General features: G+C 38.3%; 1 protein-coding gene across 5 annotated transcripts in view; it reads right to left on the reverse strand.

Moving 5' to 3' along the window:
* Positions 1-1,957: 1,957 nt before the first annotated feature.
* The window catches only part of CD36 (CD36 molecule), a 37,144-nt gene continuing 17,828 nt past the window's right edge, over positions 1,958-21,273 (reverse strand). For all 5 annotated transcript variants that reach the window (XM_030015467.2, XM_041123845.1, XM_030015468.2 and 2 more), the window contains exons 3-14: positions 16,597-16,757; positions 14,577-14,721; positions 11,828-12,007; positions 11,586-11,677; positions 11,105-11,151; positions 8,656-8,725; positions 6,822-7,009; positions 5,910-6,028; positions 4,515-4,588; positions 3,672-3,726; positions 3,316-3,480; positions 1,958-2,577 (exon numbers count right to left, since the gene is read on the reverse strand). In XM_030015467.2, coding sequence (XP_029871327.1) covers positions 3,316-3,480; positions 3,672-3,726; positions 4,515-4,588; positions 5,910-6,028; positions 6,822-7,009; positions 8,656-8,725; positions 11,105-11,151; positions 11,586-11,677; positions 11,828-12,007; positions 14,577-14,721; positions 16,597-16,757 — 1,296 coding nt within the window. In that variant the 3' untranslated portion in view covers positions 1,958-2,577. The remainder of the gene's footprint in view (positions 2,578-3,315; positions 3,481-3,671; positions 3,727-4,514; positions 4,589-5,909; positions 6,029-6,821; positions 7,010-8,655; positions 8,726-11,104; positions 11,152-11,585; positions 11,678-11,827; positions 12,008-14,576; positions 14,722-16,596; positions 16,758-21,273) is intronic.

Below are 21,273 nucleotides of genomic sequence, written 5' to 3' on the forward strand. Positions count from 1 at the left end.
TACAATGACATAACAAGGTTAGCCAAAAGCTCGCTTATTCATCAATTTATAAAATCAATTTCTAGGAAAAGAAAACACATCCAAAATACCAAGAAAAGAAACACAAGAACTTGATTATTCAACACAGAAGATTTTATTTACAATTAGACATAAGGATCTCAGAAAGAAGAGTTTGAGCTTTATTTTATTTGTATTGAGTTCATTAACATTTCTAATAAATGTTTATCCTGCACTGTTTGAACAAATGTAAATACTTACCATTAGCCTTAATAACATGAATTAACAATAACTGTAACTGATGCTTTGGACAAAATAACTACTAATTATAATTCAAGTGCAATCTAGGTGCTGAACATAGTTTAAAAGTCCAAACCTGCATCGAGATCAATGAGATTATACATATGAACAAACGTAATTTTGTGCATGCAGAATTGGGCCCTGAGACATTTAAAATCACGGCCTGACTTGCTGGATCACCACAGAGCACTAAACAACACTAGTAGAGCAAATGCTAACTTGCTGACAATTGGCTTGAAGCCACAGAAAATGAAGCTGAAACGCTAGTGTATCAAAAATGACAGGAGCATTGCTGTTCCTTTTTTGAAACGATCTCACCATTAGATTCTGGCATGAAAGACTAGTTTTATTATAAAAACTTGTTGTCAGATCTTGAACCACAGCAGAGCTGTGCTTGTTTCATAGGAGAAGGTGACTTAATGACTTTAGCTGTCCTCATACTTTTTTGACCAGTCCATAGGACTGTAGGGATGCCTTCAGTTGTGTCAAACTGTCCCCAAACTAATATGGGAACAGAGCATCACATATGACACCAGCAATAATGTAGAGATCAGAGAAAGGTCTTGTTTTTCATTGACTAGCAAGCACCATGAGTAATCAAATGCACAGGCTCTCAAAGTGAGTGTCATGCCTCATTCACATCTCCTGCCCTGTTACTTTGCATTTCCATCATGGCTGGAAAAAGAGAGTGTAGCCATGTACCACATAGACCTTGCCTTCAAGAATAATCTCTTGGGATTTCTGTGATTCATCAGCTCTGCTTATAGCTACACAACTTTGTCCACAAGGAACATGGGATTAAAACAACAGCATTTTAGTCTGTTGGGTTTTTCGCTTTATTTCCAAAGGGTGAAAACACCTTACTAAAGACACCTGGCCAAAGATATTGCCCTTTACTAGCAAGACAAACCTTTCTGGTTTAAAGTCCATTGTAGCATTATTTCCAAACACCAGGCTATGAGAGGCTGGCCATGTTTGATTTTCCTTTTTCCTTGCAGCTCTTATTTAAGGGGACAAAAGATCCAAGAAGAAATCTTATAAAGTGCTGAACTTAGGCTCTCATTCTGAATTCAGTGAGTCCATGGGAAGAGACCCCACAACACTCAGTATCTGCCCCATTGACTCTCATTTCTAAGATATGGCATTCAGATTAAATGAAAAAGTAAACCATTTACGCAGATGGCAGTGTTTGCTACCTGTCTACAGGCCAGCGCACCTCATTAAACAAACAGTTGCACAGATTTCCTTGTGGCAGATGATTTATCGGTAAAGAATTGGGGCTACCTGTTTTAATTTATGTTCTTCTATAGCAAGGAAGTGGAACCCTCTGATGTTTGATCAAAACCATTATCTTAGTCTTTCCTGTGTCTGGAGCATTCCGGAATATTTTCTCTTGACCCTAAAGGTGACATATCAGATCGTTCTCTAAGGCAGGACTTGGGCGAAGTGGGGTTAGGGCAGAGCAGAGGCTGGTGTTCAAGCAAGAGCCAGAAAGAAAAGCACACGGGAGGCAACTGAAGGAGCTGTGGAGCAGGTTGGGAGTTAGGGAGTGGTTCAGATTACTAAACAGCTGTGGAGCCAAATGTTGATGAACAACATCAACGTACAAATGACTGTGGTGTGTCTATGAGCCATCTCCATATAAAATGTATAAACAACATATTTTAGTAAGTCTTTTATTAACTTCGTGTATTACAGTTAGTAACCTTACATATTAAACTTCACATTCAACGCAATTCACATCCCTGAATAGAGGACAGAGAGCAGTTCTATTGCAGCAGCTTCCATTCCTTGAAGGAACAGAAAGAAACGTTGCAATGAGAGCATCTAGAGCACAGCATGAGCTCAAAGGTGTTGTCATTCCCAGCCTGTGCTCAGAGACAGAACATCAGCAAACCGCTTTCATTTGTCTTGCAAATCCCGGAAGAAAAAAAAGTAGCAAGTTGCTTAAATGGCAGAAGGTGGACTAAAATCCAACTGCACCTCAACTTCAGTCTGCTTGAATGCCAGTTAAAATTTGTAACAATGTTCAAATAATCAAAGTTATTTGAAAGCATAGTTTCCATGGTGGTCTCGTTATTGATGTCAGAAGCGCAGACCTTTGGAAACATCAACTTATTTGGGTTAGTGAGTTGGTCTTATCAAAATGGAAAAGCACGTTGAATTCCATAGCATGTGGACTGACTGTGCCTTGAATCATACCTTTTGTCTCTGAATTGTAACATGCTGCTTGGCTGAAATGTCAATTAAACATTGACTACCTTTGAAGTCTTCTGTTACCTGTAGTGAAATAAAATCAGAATGCAGCATGCGATGCGGTAAGTCTTTGTCTTAAAAATGTCTCTTTACTACAGCATACTTTTCACCATAACATTCATGTCTCTTCACTTCTTTTAAATCACTCCAAAAATGTGTTTGTTTCCCTAGATGTCAGTGCATTAATTCGCCACTTGGTTATTCTACCCATGATGGGAGTATATTTAGTCTTAGTGGGCTAGGTATGTTCAGGAGATGTTTAGACTAACATAACAGTGATGCACAACTGAGAGAAAGAAGTGAGAAACCCTATCCAATACTCAGTAAAAAATGTCATTTACAGGGGGTTCTCTGAAACCCCTCAGTCAGGGGTATGTCCTGGAAGAGCACAGGAATCTGCAGCTGTGTGGCCTCAGTCCCAGAGAAGTACTAGAGGGCACTTCTGAACAGTTTAGCAGTCTTGGATAAAATGTCTATTTGCATAAACTCACAACAATCGTGTTGTGTTTTGGAATAAAAAAATGTTGGTCTTCTGATATAATTCCCAACACCCTCTCCTGAGTGTGTTAAGAGCATCCTGAAAGATTAAGGCTGGGAAGAGAATTTGAAAACATTAGCTAAATTATCTGGATGATTTCACACAGAACAACTGCTGAATTTACTAGCACTTAAAAAATAAGAACAGCTAAATAGGTAATGATTCTGAACTTCTTGAAACCCTGAGGAAAAGTGCTGAGGACTGAGCTGTTAGTGCTTACTTACTTATTTTAATTTCTTTGATCTGCAGATGAAATAGGAACCCATGAATGCGATGAACAGCACAGAACCTGTGATCATTAACACCATCTGCAGCACACTCAGCATCTGGACCCGACCAGTGACTTTATTTCTGAACATTTCTGCTTTCGCATCCCCAATAACAGCAGACTGAAACAGTGCAAGAAAAATATCAGTGAAAGGTAAGTATGCAAGCCCTCACTTGCTGAATATATACATGCAAACCACAGCATGAATTTAATTGCCCAATTTCAGGGCACCAAGACTGAAAAAGCTAGGTCATTTCTTTTCTTCTTTTTTTTTTTAAACAGTGAAGATTAAATGACAGAAAATATACTAACCTCATTTAGCCAAAGAAGAGGAAAAATATAAGGTTTTTGAACTTTTGATAAAGCTCTGAAATGAGAAAATAAGTACAGCATGTTACCTTTAGTTTGTTGCATAGGCCCAGTCTCTACTTAAACATTTTTATTCTCCTCTAACTACATTTCTACCTTCCAGGTGTACCTTTTTAGTATAGTTTTGGACTAAAAAAAAAGTAAGCCTACAATTGATAACAGCCATTTTACATATCGGGAACCATCTCTTTCTGTCTAGTCTTCCATATGTGGGTAGTCAGAAAAAAGAAAGAAAGGCTGGACATAGCTAGGTGTTGGTGGGAGGGTCTGAAGATCTGTGTGGTGTTCAGCTGCCAGATGTACAGGATCCCAAAATGCATGTCTGTACATGTACATTTGGGCCAATGAAGAGAAAGAAACAGCTGGAGGCCGGTCAATCCTTGGGATGAAATCCATCTAGTGATAGAGCACACATAAATTCTCTCTCTCATTGGATTTATTACAGAAAATACATTTTGCCTTCTAGTTCATCCTCATGGTCCCCATTTGGGTTTTGCAAGAATGTTGTTCTTAAGAATAGCATAATAATGTTGCCTTGTAAGCTTCTGTGGGGAAATCAAATGTGTGCTAAAATACTTGGGCAGTGCGTTACTCAAGAAGGCTTGCTCTTTGGCTGAAATTTGTGTTCTCTGAAAAGTCATGACTGAAATTTTTGCAAGAAAACTGAAAAAGCTTTGGGAAAGTATTTTTATTCCTTCTTTTCCCAGCCATTTCTGACACTCTCATAGACCAATCAGGCCTCTTGAAAAAAAGTCTTTAAAAACAAAATAATGAAGTAGTACTTACTCAATTTTTGGTGCAGGCTTCACAAGGAGGTTTACTTGCAGCCTTTTCGCAAACTGTAGTGTAAAACCAGTGATCTAAAACCAGGGAAAAAAATCCCACATTAATTTAGATTTTTGAATTGGATACCTAAGCCTAGAATATGGACCGTGTCAAAAAGCACTTTGGTGTTATCTTATCCTTATGTTTTTAAGGATTCCATTTGTATGAAATTTTAATGTTTCTAAGAGTCTTTAATTTCTCATAGAAGTTCTGATTTTGTGGCTTTACCATAGTTACTTTTTTAATTTGCAATTAAAATTGGAGGTAAAAAAAGTTTAAAAATACTAAAACAGTCATGAAATGTTTTATATAAAAATATGTTTTGGGTTTTTTTTCCACCACAAATTAGCTAAATTTTCTTTTTCATCAAGAAGGATATTTAATTTGCATAGGACCAAACCCAAACATTTCCTATTAGAACAAACTTATCAAAACAAAGATCAGATCTTTTCTTCATCTCCTTCTTTTCTCCTCTGTGCTCCACAAAAATAAGACAGGGTGTGATTCTTGAAAATTTCCTATCAGATTTAGGAAATTCTGGTTGATGTCTCTATTCCAAATAAGGTGAAACAACTATCGATCTCCTCATTGAAGTTACATAGCTTAACTGTCAAATTATATGCCTGAAAATATTTTAGTAAGAAATCCTGAATTTTAACTTTTCACCCAAATTCAGAGCAAAATAAAATCTTGGAACCTTAGAATTCATCACACAATTCAGAAAACTTTGGTAAATACACTTAAAGTTAAGAATCCGAATCACTTGAACAGAAGTAGAGGTAAAATTGGAAGCAAGGCAATCAAAATCAGAGCTGTCATAAATTCATTCAGTTTGGGATCTCTGTTGCACAATCCGAGTCACAAAGACTATATTAGGTCTGTTCTAGAGTAGTCTGTTCAGACTTCTAGAAATTTTCTTGGAAATAAACTGGTCTATATTATTTAATTTCAACTTAGATAGTAATTATACAATAATGGCTAGCAATAGAAAATGAAAAAAAATTAAGTATAGAGGGAAGAGAAGAACTTTCATAGGAAAGAATTTTCTGAAAGTACTTAAAGGTCATAGAAAAGATATAGCATACTTCAAAGTTTGCAGAATCTATTTAATCTTACATTCCCAATAAGAAAAAAATCAAAACTTATTTTCCAGACTTTGAAGGTCAGAATGAGAAAAAGTTCTGCTCTAAATTTCCCCTGCTAAAACCATAACACTTTTGTGAGCAGATCTTGCAAAAGCAAGTATGAATATATTGTATCTTCTGCTCATCCCCCTGGTAAAAGGCCTACTCTACTACAATTAAATTTAAACATTGCAAGTTTACTGAGTTACAATTATTAAATATTTGTACTTACAGGCTCTACATCTAGAAACGTCTCGTGCTCCTTCTCATTTGGGCTCAGGCCTTCAACATCATGCAATACAGAATCACTTGCATGAAGAAAATGTGGAAGAGAGATAAATACCGGTCTTCCTATTTGAAAAAAACAAACTCACTTGAATCATTAAGCCTTGTTTCAGTGCTCACCTTCTGAGGCCATTTTCCATGCAAACATAGTTTTTTATATAGACACACAATCCTCATAAAAATGTTAATAGTCCCACCCACCCCCCTCAAAAAAAAATTTGAGCTTTTCTGTGATTCTACTGTTGTGAGGAAAATTTGCATGGTGAAACAAATTGTCGTTACAAATCCTGCTTGTCTGTGTCTACACTGTGGAGCTGGCAGTGCTTCCAGTTTCACGCTGAGGTGAGGATCTGACTGTCAGTCTTTCCCTGCAGCTTCCTGATCTTGTTTTAGTAGAAAGCAAGCCTGAAGGGAACCCATGCTGTCCACTCTGCACCAAACACAGACTCTGTATATATTTATTTTATTATACTGATGCTAAATTAAGCCAGTAGTGTCTCACAGTCTCTGCATGCGTATAGTTGTACACACACACACAGAGTGTGTGAATTATCACAAATACAAAGACCGTGACTATCTCTGGCTTTTATACAGTTTCCCCTCCTTTCCTTTCTATACATGCATTCCCACAGTTTCAGTATACAATCTATTTTGCAGAGCACTATGCAGAATGCAGAAATATTATAGTCCTCATTTTGGGAAATAAGGCTGCAGAAATGTGAAAGGTCTCACAGGCAATCTGTGGAAGAATTCAGACAAACACGAACATCCTGGATCTTGGCGTACCACCTCAGCTACAGGACACGTGCTTTCTCCACAGTTAAATGGCTTCTTTGGTAGTATCATGTCACTACTGTACCTGCTTTGCAGGCGCTAATGTCTAGGACTCCAGCTATTGTGCAGTTCTTTGATATGACTTCATCTCTACAGAAGCAATAATTATCTCTGACTTCAGCAGGTGATGCGAATGCTTCACGAGGAACTGTGAAACGATAGAGTGAGATTCCTTTCACATCCTGCTTGCCCTGGAAAACTCCATAGATTGATCTGAATACAAAAGAGGAGAAACATGCTTCAGTCATTTGGACTAAAACTCTGAATTCATGGCAATACTCCTTAAGAATCCCCCAAGCATCTCTCTCTCTTAAATGAAACAAGTACTCTGGGGAGCCAATGTCCAGGCTCCCTTCACACTGTTCAGCAGTTTGTAGGGGAGCTCCTGTGTAACGGAGAACATTCCACACTTTTACAAAAGGATGTGCAAGCTCAGAGGTGAGCACAACAATACACAAAAAGACAGACAAAAATACTACTAAAAAACAATATACACAAAACTAAAAAATTAATTAAGAGCTCTTTTCCTACACACTTCTACACCCACTGTTATTATGAAATTTTGAAAGTTTTTGGACTATAGTAGAGATACTTATCAATATAAATCAGCTCTGCTATAGATTTTTGCTGACCTGATAATACTAATCTAAGCTTTATGATGCAGGCAACATTCTGCATATAACCTTATTCCACTGCATATGAATCAGAATACCACTTAAGCTTCTTTTTGCTGATACGTTATCAACTGATACAGAGATATGGTTGTTACACACTAATGTAACCAGGGCAGCAACACTTTGTATTGCAGCCAAACGAAAGAAGGGTTCTGGGTTTTGCAACATGGACAGAACCATTTTCCACGACTCCATTTCAGCATGACCTTTGGGCAATTGTTACTGTCCTTCATTGTTCATTAATTGCGAGAAATAAATGGCCAGGGGGATCTCTCAAACTGTGTGCAATCGATCCAAAGAATTTTATCATTTCTCCTCTGCATAGAATCCCCTTTTCCATGAAAAATGTGAAATGGTTGTGAAATGCTTTCCAGTTTGGAAAGCTTCACCAAAAAAAAGAGCTTTAACTTCATGTGAAAACACCAACCTTTAAAAAACTTTCTGCAAAGCAAATGGCCCACTTCAAACCTAGTTAAAAGGAACCAGCTGTTTCCAGGCAGCAAAATAGACAAAGGGGTCGAACCTCCCAAAGTAAATACACTGTGATGCACTTTAAATCTTTTACCATTGCTTTCAGTGATCCCACTGGAGAACTTGGGGACACTGGCTAGCCACAGCAGAAGCAGCAGGCTGAAAAGCCATCAGTATGGGATGTATTAAGCAGGTTTGTTTGTTTGTAAATACATAAAAATAAAATATGTAAAAATATCCTGTGAGAAAACAATTTTGAGTATCTAGTGGATGACAGTAGATCCAGATCTGCATAAATGACGTTTTGCAGAAATGCCAAATGTACCTATTGCCTTCTCAGACCAAATAAGGCAGGTTATAGCCTGCGTCTTGATCTTAGAAGTTCAAGGCTTTGAACCCTGTGGCCCTCAATGTCTTTCATAGATCTGTAACAGCTCACACCAGTGCCAGATATTCCTGAATTATACATCTGTAACTGGCTGAAATAAAATACATCATAAATAGCTTGCTACTTGGCATAAATAAAAGTGGTAGAATCAGGTTCTGAATCATGAGCACAGCTCACAAATTTATTTGTGTTTAGGTGAAACGTTTATGTTGAACTGCCTCAGGGACCTAAGCCCAAGCAGAGCCACCGCAGCCACCCTCTGAAATGAAAGAGCATTTGGGTGGCACGTGCAGGCGTGTACGCACATCAGGAAGGGACCAGCCTACCTGCAAATGTCAGAGGAGAAGAAGCGCAGTATCTGATCCTTCTTAATAAATGGTGGGAACGATGCCCCATCTGTGAATAAAATAAAATAAGAGCTTCAAAGCAATTCCACTTAGAAGACATGATTTAATTTCTAGCTCAATACTCAGCTGTTACTTTCCTATAAAGTTGTGAAAAGAGAAACAAAATGAGTCATTTATGGGGAAAATATTTATGTAAGTTATTGCACAGTGACAGGTACTCCACAGATAACATTGAATTGGTTTTGAAAGTAAGCCAAATTACGGCAGCTGTTTTGTGGTTGGTTTTTTGTTTTGTTTTGGTTTGGTTTTTTTCACAGATGTGAAGCTGTATGATCAAGCCCATTAAAAACAGAGGATACAAAAACCAATCCTGCTTAATATGAAACCCAATACCTGTTGCCATTGCTTCAAGGTTTATGTAGTCTAAAGACCTAAACCTTTCTAGAGATGCTTGGTTCCTCTGCAGTTATGGCACTCAGCTCTTACAAGAAACACAGTTTTAGACTTCAAAACTGGCTATTTAATAACGAGTGCTAAACCTTTTTTCACCAAAGATTGCTCAAGTGGACCTCTTCTTTGTAAGCTGAGATCCTCTCTATAGCTAATGGAGAGAAGGAAGGACTTCTAGGGCACAACCCATCTCACCCCATGGTAGACATGCAAAATAGGTCAGAGGAATAGCACTTTGGTAACGTCTTTTTCTCTACTTGTTATAAAAAGAACACAGCCAGTTCAGATGCATATTTCTGCACTGCAAGCATCCCGAGTTAAGTAAGAGGACTCTGCCATTTTCTCAAATGAGGTGTTGTAACAAACCTTTAACCAGTACATTTGTAACTTCTTGCTACAATTTCTGTTTAGTTTCTTAGTCAGCAGCCATAACCAAGGGATTGAAAACATCTGTGGTATCTTTGAATCTAGTTGGCAAGAGTGATAAAAGCTAAATTACATACTGCCACTTGCCCACTGCTGACAGAAGCACTTTTTCATAAAGAAGATCCAAGATCATCCTAGACACACACTCTATTTCTAAATCTTGGCAGTCTTGGAGAGTTTGCAAACATGGACTCATTTCAAGCCCCATACAAGAATACTGCTTAATATTTTAATCTAGGTGTTTACTTATACTATATATGCTGCACTTTGGTGCGAAAGCTTACACGATAAGAAGGAATTCTCACACTTGCTTACAAGACTTTTTAAACCTCCTGCTTCTGTAAACATATGGTCCCTCCTGAGCAGTCGCATTGAATGCTTTTGTAAACTGTGCAATAACCTTTGCTAACAAGGAAAAGCTCCACGTTTTCACTGTACTGGAGCACTTAGTCTAGTTAGCTGAGTATGTTTATTCTGTTTAGCTGTGGAAGAAGAAAAAACAAAAAGCTGGCCCTGGGAAAAAAGGGTTCAGGCTCCATAAGAAAGAAGGAAAGTCTTAGAACCTAAGAAAATATTGTCTCCTATAAAATTAATTGCATGGTTTGAAAAGGAGATAATTGTTTTTGATTCACAGACTTTTGGAAAGTCAGATTCTTGTGATGTATTTTAAATACTTCAAAATAACTTGCCATGTGCTCTGGGTTATAAGGAAAATGATATATGCCAGGTAAAGACACACAGAAAAGAAAAAAAAAAAAAAAACAAAACAAAAACCTGCTTGTTTTGATAGTTGCCCACTGAAGGCCTACTGCTCTTTGCAAAAGCTTTCACCATGACATCTGCCAGCCTCAGCTCAACAGATTGTGGTGTCCTAACAGCGACTCTTTCACTCATCAAGAAGAAAATATCCTCTTGAACAAATGTATCTTAAACACTCAACTGTTTTCATATGCATTCCAAAAGCAAATTCAAAAATATTCTTCTCTAGTTTATTCTTCCCAAACTAAATTACTTCTTTTCTTCATCCCTTTTCACTTGCAAGTGGCCTCCAAACCACTTGTCTGACAGCCTTCTTCCTTGTCACCCCAATTTCTTTTCATATCTCAGAAAAAAAACTATTCTGTCTGTTCTGGTGCATTTAATTTTATTTTTCACCATTGTAAATGAATCTACATTATTAGAATGTAAAAATATTTTTCAGCTGCTATAGCAAAGGAAAAGAATCTTAGTTATATTGTACCATATAGATAATTAGTAGAAACAGAGAGCTGGATTCTTTTCTTGTGTCTCTTCCACATCTACTCTAGCTGAAGAGGGTGTATATATATGTATATATAAAATAATGTACAATAACGTATAATATATATTATAACGGATACACACATATGCATGTATAGCAGTAGTAGGTATACATTCATATTTATATAGACATTTAATATACAGAATACAGAACTGTCAAATCCCAGGGGAATTAATTTAAATATTTTATCTCATTATTCCCTTGCAATATCAAGAAATGTGTTGAAGTTTTAAAAAGCTTTAATAGGCTCACCTGTGCCATTAACCAAATCGCAGTGGCCTTCCCAGTATGCAAGATTGCTTTAAAATAAAAAAAAAGTCATTCTGCATGTAATATGTTACACCATGTAATCCATTTCATTACCTGTATTGATAAATATAACTGTTCTAGTATAAGCCTGATCCATTAGAAAAGTCAGAGTATAGAGATGTTCATTCATTTATTCAGATAAATTATATGATGCACTAGAATAGGATAAAAGGGATCTAGCTATTTAAGTATGCAAAAGAGAAGTAACTAATTCTATCAAAGAATCAATAACTGTCTTAAATCCGAGCTCCTAACAGAATCATTAATAGCTGAAAGAGAGAGGTGGTTTTGCTAAGCCCAGGACTTGATCCAGCCTCCTTTGCATTGTTGAAGGTTTTCCATTTATCTATATCTTAGTGAATCAAGCCTTAAAAGCCATTCCTTGAAAATATGTATGGTTTTTAATTATACAACTATATGATACCTTTTGTTTTTATAGCTTTCAATTATGGCTGTTTTTTTAATATCTTCTTTCCCAGTATAGACTTTGTAAAGTCCGTCGAATGTCCCATTATACTGTAACAGACATAATAAGAAGGAATAACAGTTAGCAGTACTGAACCATATTGTAGCATTGTCAGATTATTTTTTCCTCACAGCAGCTGCCTTAATTTTTATTCACAGAATGATAACTGAAGGCTTTGCCTCCTCATTGGTTTCGCTTACCGGGTAGAAGACTCCCAGAACTGGGTCCAAGGGGAAGGGGACCTTGTTTAAGAAAGGATCTTTGTATCCCCACAGTAACTCTTTCACTGTTCTGTTCTGCAGCATGGATGACTTAGAAGCTTTAATCCAGGTGTTCAGTAGTAGTTGTATAAAAGTATTTGTATACAAGGCAGGTGCAGCCTACAACAGCAATAAAATTAATGTTTAGCATAAAATTCTGCATGTGCTTTGGATCAAAAACACAGAGAATGACTCCAAGAAATCTCTGGCAAAGCCAGTTTCCAGAGTTGCAGCTCACTGTAAGTTAAGTTTCTACTTAAAACTGACTCCTTAACAAAACAATTACTGGACATAATTTACACAAAAGTAGACAATTTGTCTTTACTGCTTACATGAGTTCACTAGATCATCCCTAATCACAGAACCACAGGACAGTTGAGGTTGGAAGGGACCTCTTGAGGTCATCTGGTCCAACGTCCCTGCTCAAGCAGGACCACCAAGAGCCAGTTTCCCAGGACCATGGCCAGACAGCTTTTGAATGTCTCCAAGTAATAATCTCAAATCCCTATCTGTATAACATGCGCTGTACCACTTTCAGGTTTCTTCCTCTTTTCTGTCATCTCCATATGTCACATACTTCAGACTCACTCACACTATAAACATGTAAGTAAAAATATACAAGCCTTATTACCTTCTGGCTTAGATAAGTGGTTTAGATTTGCTGTTATGCTAGCAGCAATACACCTGTATCCTGCATAAAACTGATCAAGCACTGAATCTCCATTATTTCTTTACTTAGAAAGAATACATATTTGCAACAAACAAGTCCTTCTTTCTCAACAGCTTTAATTCTAAATAATGGTTAACTTTTCCTAATTCAATGAAGAACAATGTAAATTTACCAGCAATAATTGTAATGAATGTTACCAGAGGCATAAACATAAGGTCAAGTCCCTAAAGACAATGAATAGCTTGTGGAAAGCAAACAGAAATTATTTATTTTGGCCTGTCTGGTGAAGCAGAAAATTGTAATAATTTTGATAAGTAAATCTGTGCAAAAACAAGTGATTCTCTTAGAGTAAGTGCTCAGCCTAGGCCCATTAGTGGGCCATCTCTTTGTACTTAGCACTGTGGGGATAGCAATGGAAGAGTCTCTTTTGCTCTCATTTCTTCCCCCTGAACCCCATGAATCTTTTGCTTTTGTCTGAACTTGAATGCAGAGTAAGCAGAAGGCATGCATATGACAAGATTATGAGACAGAAGAGATGTGGGTTCAATCCCCTCAGGGTTAAGAAAGTGTGAAAAATATGTGTCTGATTTCCCTTGTGAGTATTTTGACAAGGTTATGATATTAAAGGTGGACTCTACTGGATTAAAGTCAGTGCTGTCAAACAAGATAGGCAGAGCCTCTCTGGGAATTTAGGTTTACACCAGTTTGTTTCTGAACAGCAAAATGAGGCTTGGATCCTCTGTTCTCATCCCCCCTGACGCAGATGTTTGCAGGCATGAGCCTATGCTTAGACCCATAAAGAGCTATGTGGTCCAAAGTGTGGGAGTTGAGCCGTGTCCGTTAATACTGTGACATGAAGGACTCTGGGCATAGGAAAAAAGAACAGCTTTTCGAAAGAGAGATGCTGGCCTAAATTAGGACATAGGCAGAATATAACTGGTCTGAATAAGGCCATTTGCTTTTAATTAGTAGGTCTTTTCTCCCTAGAGAAAAGAAAGCTTAAGGGACCTCATCACAATATTCCAGTACTTAAAGGACAGCTACTAAGAGGATGGAGGCTCTTTCTTCACGAGGAGCGACATTGAGAAGACAAGGGGCAAAGGGTACAATTTGCACCAGGAAAGGTTTCATCTTGACAGAAGAAAGAAATTTTTTACAGTGAGAACAGTCAATGACTGGAACATTGTAGAGTCCCCATCACTGGCAGTTTTCAAGGTGCAATTGGACAGGGTGCTAGAAAATTTCATATAGGCTCCCTTTCTCAGAAAAGATTCTCCAGGCAGGGAGAAGAGAAAAAACCCCAAACCCTAGAGGCCACAGGTTGAAAATTGAACAGGCCAAACGAGACATGCCAGGTACACCGAGGTGACCTTCTTGGCCAATAGGGATTAAAATGACCACAGATCAGATTCGACAGGGGTATAAACGGGGTCCCACCGGAGGACATGTGGGAATGAGTCCTCCTCAGAGCAGCGGGTCTGCAGTCGGGGACTCCCCCTTGGGTCGGGGCACCGCCCGAGGTAACTCCTCAAGGGAGAGAGCCCTCATCCTTTAGGTGAGTGATATGCGCATTTTGAGTCATCACTTTTAAATCTCAAGGATTCTTAAGTCAGCTGTGTAGTACTAATTCCCCTTACATCATTGAACCTGTAGTTCACTACTGTTACCAGAGTTCTAACTAACTTTTCTACTGAAGAATAAATCTGAGCTTGAACACCTGTTGGATTTCATTGTGTGTGTCTCCATAACAGACAGGAACAAGTCAATTTTCATTTACCGTTAGGATTACCCTGGGAATATAAGGAAACCTTAACATATATATGCAATGTACTCAGAATTTTATTTTCTTTTTAAACACAGTAATACCACTATCCTTAGCTGACACTGATGTCATCTGACTTCATAGAGAGAAAACCTATCCTGTGGCAGTTTCAGTATTACTAATCCTAACTTCTCCCCTATTTCCTCCAGTATCTCAACATTTGAATGTGGGCATTGCGATTTTGTTTCTGTACTTACAACAACAGCAAGGTTGAGGCACGTGATGGTATCATTTTCTGTCCCAACAGACATATCAGGTTCAAAATGAGCAATGTTAGGCAACATGTAGGATATTGTGCCATCAGAGTTTTCTGTGATATTTTCTTTGGGTAAATATCGCACCCTTGAAATACAAAATAAAAACATAGAATATTTTTAACATTTGACTTTCAAGACAACACATAACCATGCTGACTGAAGTTTTTTGAAAAGTTGATGAACATTTTTGTAGATGAATGTTGAACATTTTATAACCACTGAAAGGATTCTAAACTTTTAATGTGAATATATGTTAACATTCCATTTTCTGCAAAATATTTTTCATTTGGAAATATTTCCTTAGTGCCCAATGGAATTTTTTTCTTGATACTAAAATGAAAACAAATATTTCTTTTTTATTTTATTTCATGGACCTTATTTATTTTATGGACCTTGTATCTTTTTATATTTTGTTTTAAATTAATTATGTTTTGTCACGTTTTTGTCTAAGCTTTCTCATGCTTGCATGTAATTAGAAGGGGATGACTCAGAATGATTAATAAACACTCTTAAGTTTTGATTTGATAGGTCTGTGTCGCAACAAAACAGATTACAGGTTAAATCCGTAATAGGAGTCACTCTGATAACATTTTGTATGCATATGGAGATTTATAAGCAGTCTTTCAGCTGCACTGAGATTCTCATAAGCCTCCCAAGAATGCCTTGTCAGCAGATCACTAAGATACAGGTCTCTGAGCCGCTGCAGTTCTAGTTTTAGCTCAACTCTTCAAGTCCCCATCCTCTGGCTGACCTCTCTGTGGGGGCAACCTCCAGCAGGCATCACATGACTTAGTCTATGCTGTGGGTCCACAAACCTTGTCCCAGCTCCGTCCCAGAAGGGATCTTGAGGGTACTCCATCAGATCTTCCAGCCTGGGCATAGGGGGACCAAAAGGTTCGGAGAGCATTTCCCCATGGTACAGATGTAGCCAGTGCAGGTGGGCCTTACCCCCAAAGCAGCTGGATCTTGGCTTCTCAAGATTGGTTTCTGTGCATGTCATTTTAATTAATAGCCTAATGTGCAGAGCACCTACCTGAAAGTTGGGAGATTTTTTTTCTAATTAATATTACTTCTAACAAAACAAATGACCTAAAACAAAGTTTCCCAACAGAATTGTGGGGACTTTTGCATTTTCAAGGCCAATAAATAATTAAATATTTAATAAATAATTAAATATTTAAAGGGAGATTGAGAGGGAGAGAGACACTCAGTGTCACAGTGATTCAGGGAGACCCAATGTCCCACATGAGCATGACCGCAGCAGTGAGAAGAGCTATAGCCATCATTTCTTACGTGGTCTCATCTAGGCTTCTAGCAGAGATTTGTGCCTAAGAAAATAGGCACAATCACCACCACCAGAGTAGAACACTTCTGTTTGGCAGGAATTCACCTTCTGTGGTATTTCTTAAGTGGTTAGTTTCCTGATTCCTGTGTAACCATTTCCTGTGTCTTCCCAGGTGCTCTATAAACAGAGAGTTCTCTATTTCCAGTGAGAAATAAATAATCTTTTAGGCATCAAAGCACCTCAGCTGTAGATGCTGCAATGCAAAACCAGCTTGCAAATACAATATAAATCCCCAAAGATATCAAGAAATAAATATCTTATCATTTTAGGAAAGCAACTTCATAACAAGTGTGCCAGTGATAGCTGGGTATTGAGCTTAATAACTCAGGAAGCACCAACTAGTCCTATGTCAACATCACATTTGAAATTAAGCAAATGATTAAAAGCTTCCCTGAATGGGGATGGACTGCTGCATCTAGGCCCTAGCTAGTACATTCAGAAAAAGGAATGCTTTCCAGAGGAAAAACTGAAAAAGGAAAAGCTATAGATTAAAAATAAGCCTGACTAAAATACGATGCTGGAATTTCAAAAACAAATTTTAACTCAGCAGAATTTTCTCTGACTTTAACAAAACTTCTGATACAACATGTCACATATTCAGGGGGCTTTGCTTACCTGTATGTGTAAGGTCCTCTTTGTTCAAGTTTTGGACGTGCTCCTTGGTCTAATACTTCTGAGGGATTTTGCACATGGAAAACCCAAAATTGCCTGTAAACGGAACTTCCTGGCACACGCCAATTTTCAAAAGCAATGGTACCATTTGCAATGACAGCTTCCTAAAAGGACAAAAATCAAAGCTAAAATTAAGCACAAAAAAATGAGTGACAGGCTGCGTTTACTTTCTAGAGCATTGTAGAACATTCCCAAACAAACACAAAAAAACCCCTTTTATCATCAATATAAGGCATGCAGCACACATTTTTGGCAAATATTTGAAGGTAGCCTGACATTCCTGCTCAGGGAGAGCAAAAGTGAGTCCCCCTAAAATAAGTGCCCACAAAGCTGATATAATTGCTACTCTAGCCAGCAGCAAAACTTTCCTACTGCTGTGGTCGGGCTCTGCCTTAGTTCCCAAATACTTGCCAAATCCACTGATTATTTGTAAAATGAAAAATCTTTGAATGACTGAATGATACACAGCAGGTTTTAGAATCCATAAACTACTTTTCATATGTTTGCAAATAGCCCAGGGGAGGAAATGAGAGTTAATCTCTGAGCATTACTCAGGCACTAAGTAATTTTGCACCCAGAGAAAGCAAATAGTGTTCTTGCAGGACTGGTTTTTGTCAGAAAACTCTTATCACCAAAACTGAGACTTTCTAAGAAATGTCTCTAGTTTTGATAACATTTTGTTAGGAAAGTTTCCCAGGTCTAGGTAACGAGGGCAAAATATGGCTATAGTCTTTCTATATGAATTTCCCAAAGCCCTGGGATAATGTAGTTTTTCCCCTTGGTGGTAAAAATTCAGAAAAGTTTTTTCAATAAGAAGGAAAATCTAGGCTGCCTGGTTCCAACATATAAAATGGTTTTTTTTTATTAGAGTGGTGCAATATTAATTAGTTAATTTGCACGGCTCATAGAGTCCCAGGAATTAAAAGGCTGGAATCCCTCCAGATAGCAAGAAAAGACATTTTAAATTACAAGTTGCTAGATTTTCTTTCTAGCTTAGGTTTCTGCCTCTGGAGTTTGCTTAGCAAGCACCATTAAAAAAAAAAAAAGGATACTACCAATTAAGAATCACTGCAATTAGAAACAAATACCATGCCTTGGAGAACTCGTAACACAGTCAGGGCTTTGTCTGTGGAAAGCCTGTTTGTATGGTGGAGTTGCAAATGCCTTGCTGGTGGTGTAAAGCACTGGGCTTGCTCTCTGAATATCTGCTATAATTTATGTGCATTTGTGTGAGAGGGGAAGGAAACCTTGCCGCAGCAAATGTGTCATCAGCTTGAGGTCTTGCACTCGGACCTGACAGCTAAAATTCTCTTCAGCCTTGTTTTGCAAACCTTAGGAGGCCAAAGACTCCATCACAGCTGTGATCCAGCAAGGGACAGAGCATCTCCTTGATGAAGAGAGAAAAGCTTACATGATTTGGAAATCACCTTTTCAGTTTCCACAGAGAATTGCTCAAAGAATCTGGGAGAAGTAGGCTGATATAAAGAAAGTTGCAACTCAGTCTGCTCAGAGTCTGTCTGTGATCTGTACTCAGCAGGGTCCTGGGAGGGGGACAGATGCCAGGATTTGGCTTCCTGCCTCTGTGTAACTGGGGTAGGGAAATGGTTAAGGATTCCTGGCAGCTATATGGCCAAGAGGACAAACTAATCTCTCTAGAAGTCAACAACACACAGGCACAGAGGTGAATAGAGAAGTTTCAACCTTGTGACAATAGATTTTAAAGTAATGTTACTTCTTAAAAATCCTCTCCATCCATTCCTCCCTTCTCTTATAACCCTTTGCTAGGGGTTATAATAGCACAGAATGATATGCTAACTCTTCTGCCACTGCAGAGTTTGCTCAGAGTACCTGAGCCATAGGACCTCTCCTCCCATCCTGGAGAGGTGCAGAAATAGTCCGCAACCTGCCTCCAGCTTTAGACATTTGGGGCGTTTTGAAAAATGTTTATTCTGCAATGATCACACGTTACAACTTTGTGTTGACTTGGAAGAATACAAGGAACATGCTTCCTCACAGCTTTCTCCATGTGAATGATCTTATTTTTATCAAAGGGTGGATCTTTGCCTCTAATCCTCTCTCTGCTATTGCAACGAAAACTAAGAGTGTGCAGGACTACACCAGCTTTTAAGTACAACCAGGACAACTTTCCATGTAAACTGAGACTATAGGCTGTGTCACGAGCCTTTTCATGTACATCCCATACTGCCCCTTACCGCACTTCACTATACTATGTACTTTCTTATCGATCTAGAACAAATTTGCTGTCTACCTAAAGAGGTGGGGTGGCTTTCTTTTATTTTTCATGCAAGAATAGCTAGTATGTCCGTATTATACCTTAGGAAATGCCGATAGAGAAAAATTACTTCGGGCGTTGTATGAAGATGTCCCTGGGACCTGAGTAAACAGGACAGCCAGGTCACAATGAGTTACTGTGTGGATTGGCAGCCCAGCGTTTACTCTGCGCTAATGCCACCGTGGACACTCTTGGGGGATGCTTCAAAGGGACAGCTGATCCCACCTGACAGTGCTGCGGCCAAAGGGGCAAGCCGGCTCCCGCAGCCCCCGGTACCTGATCTACGCGCCTCCCCCTTCCTTTGTGCCAGCTCTCATTCCTCAGGGAGCTGTTTCTGCCTGCCGGGCTGGAGGGAAGTTATTTCCTTTCTTTTTTTCTGGGTTACCTTTCTACCAGTGAGCCACTTGGCTCGGTGGTGTGGGTAGGGGCAAGGATCAAGTGAGAACCAGAGTTAAAACAAAGGAAGCAGCAGGACAAAAGAGGGAGGGGGAGGAAGGGAGCAAGATCATTATTTTCGGTGGCATTCAGCCATTATTGTTAATAACATTTCTCCCAAAAAGGAGGTGTGCATGATTTTCTGTCACATACTTCGAGTGCAAATGGTGGGTTAAAGTGGAAGAAAATCTAGAGATCTGTCTTTATTCATGTCTTCATTTAATAAATCTAGTATCCTTACACCAGCAAGCCCTTGGGTTTTGGCAGTCTGATCACTGGTGAGGCCAGCCCTAAATATTACCCCTCTCTATGCTGGTCACTTGTATATTGCCCTAGTAACACTGCCATGCTTTGTGATATTGTGAAAGGTAGGGTAATTTGGGAAATTGCTAATTTGCAGCTGATAACATGAAACACTTCTCAACTCCCTAGTCAACTGCATCAGCTCTAATATCTTATGCAATATTAACTATTGTTAGCAAAAGTAGCTATACAATACATAATTGCTACACAGCAAAGTTCATCTCATGACCTAACTGTGCAAGACTGAGTGAAATCAATGGGAACTTTAAGCCCTTTTGTTTCTGACACAATTTTCCCCCACTTGTGGTGGGTCAACTAGCAATACATAAATTCAAGAAATGCTGAGCAGTCAGCAATAGAAGCTTGCTGTACTTTGTTGCTTTATGCTAAATTCAGCCATCATGACTTCTGATGAAGAAATACAAAATGTAAGACAAAGTTGCTGTCTTGACAAAGGATCTGGCTAGATGGACAAAAGATGCCATTTTCTGGGAACTGAGAGATGCCGTGAATACTTGAGGCTGTAACAAAATTGTCACAGTTTATGTCTATGTGTTGGGCTGCATATGTAAGCTGGAGGAAACAAACAATACAATTGTGTATGATTATTAGCTTATTAGTAGTCTTTCTATTCAAGCTTTGTTGGATCAAAGCTTTTAGTCCTTTTTCAGTCCTTGATCATAAAAAATTATGGAAGCCAATCAAGTTTATCATTGATAATGCTGGAATATGTGTGATTAGATCACTTATGTTCTGCTGGGAGGCAGCAGTTGCTTCAGCTTAATTAGTTTAGATAAAGAAGTGGCATGTGAAAGTCACAAACACAATTTTAAATTAGAAGTGTTTCCTATGCCTCCAGTAGCTGAGGAGATACAATCTGGCCAATCATAGATAACAGATATGTAGACAGACAGATGGCTAAACTTAATAATAGCTAAAATTGATAGCTTTATTGCTAAAAATAGCAGAGGCTGACCCTGAGGACTCTGCAGAAAGAGTGCAGCACTGAGGTATTGTAGCAAATCATACACCATTCTGTATTATCAATTCATCAGGAATTCAATATATTAAGTAACATTATGTGGCTTCTCTTAACCTCCTGAGCTCACACGCTCAGGTAGAAAGCAAAAGCTCTTAGAGAAGTAGCGATAAAGATTTTTCTGGCAAATGAATCAGCTACCAATGGGTTTGAGTGGTTAGACCTAGGGGTAAAATAAAGCTGATCAGCTGAAAAAAAAAAGTTTTACCATAACTGAAATGATGGGAATTTTGCCTAAATAAATAATATTGTTTCAAGGAAGGGAAAGGCAAAAAGTAGTAATTGAACCATGTTAAAATATCTCCTTTCAACAATATCAGGTGCAAGCTTTCTGATTTGTTGTTTTAAATTAACCTTTTTTTTTTTTAATGTTAGGCATGATAATGTCTAATAATAATGATAACAGACATGACAATGTGCAACCAAAATGTGTGGAATCAGTTAAAAAGGTATATTTGGATAGCCTCAAACAAACTATTTTTTGTAAAGAATTCTGAAACTTTCAGGTTTCACTCCTAACTGTACCAAGGACAGTTTCCTAAACCCTTAA

The sequence above is a fragment of the Aquila chrysaetos genome, chromosome 5, assembly GCF_900496995.4.
Source record: "Aquila chrysaetos chrysaetos chromosome 5, bAquChr1.4, whole genome shotgun sequence".
Classification (NCBI taxonomy): Eukaryota; Metazoa; Chordata; class Aves; order Accipitriformes; family Accipitridae; genus Aquila; species Aquila chrysaetos.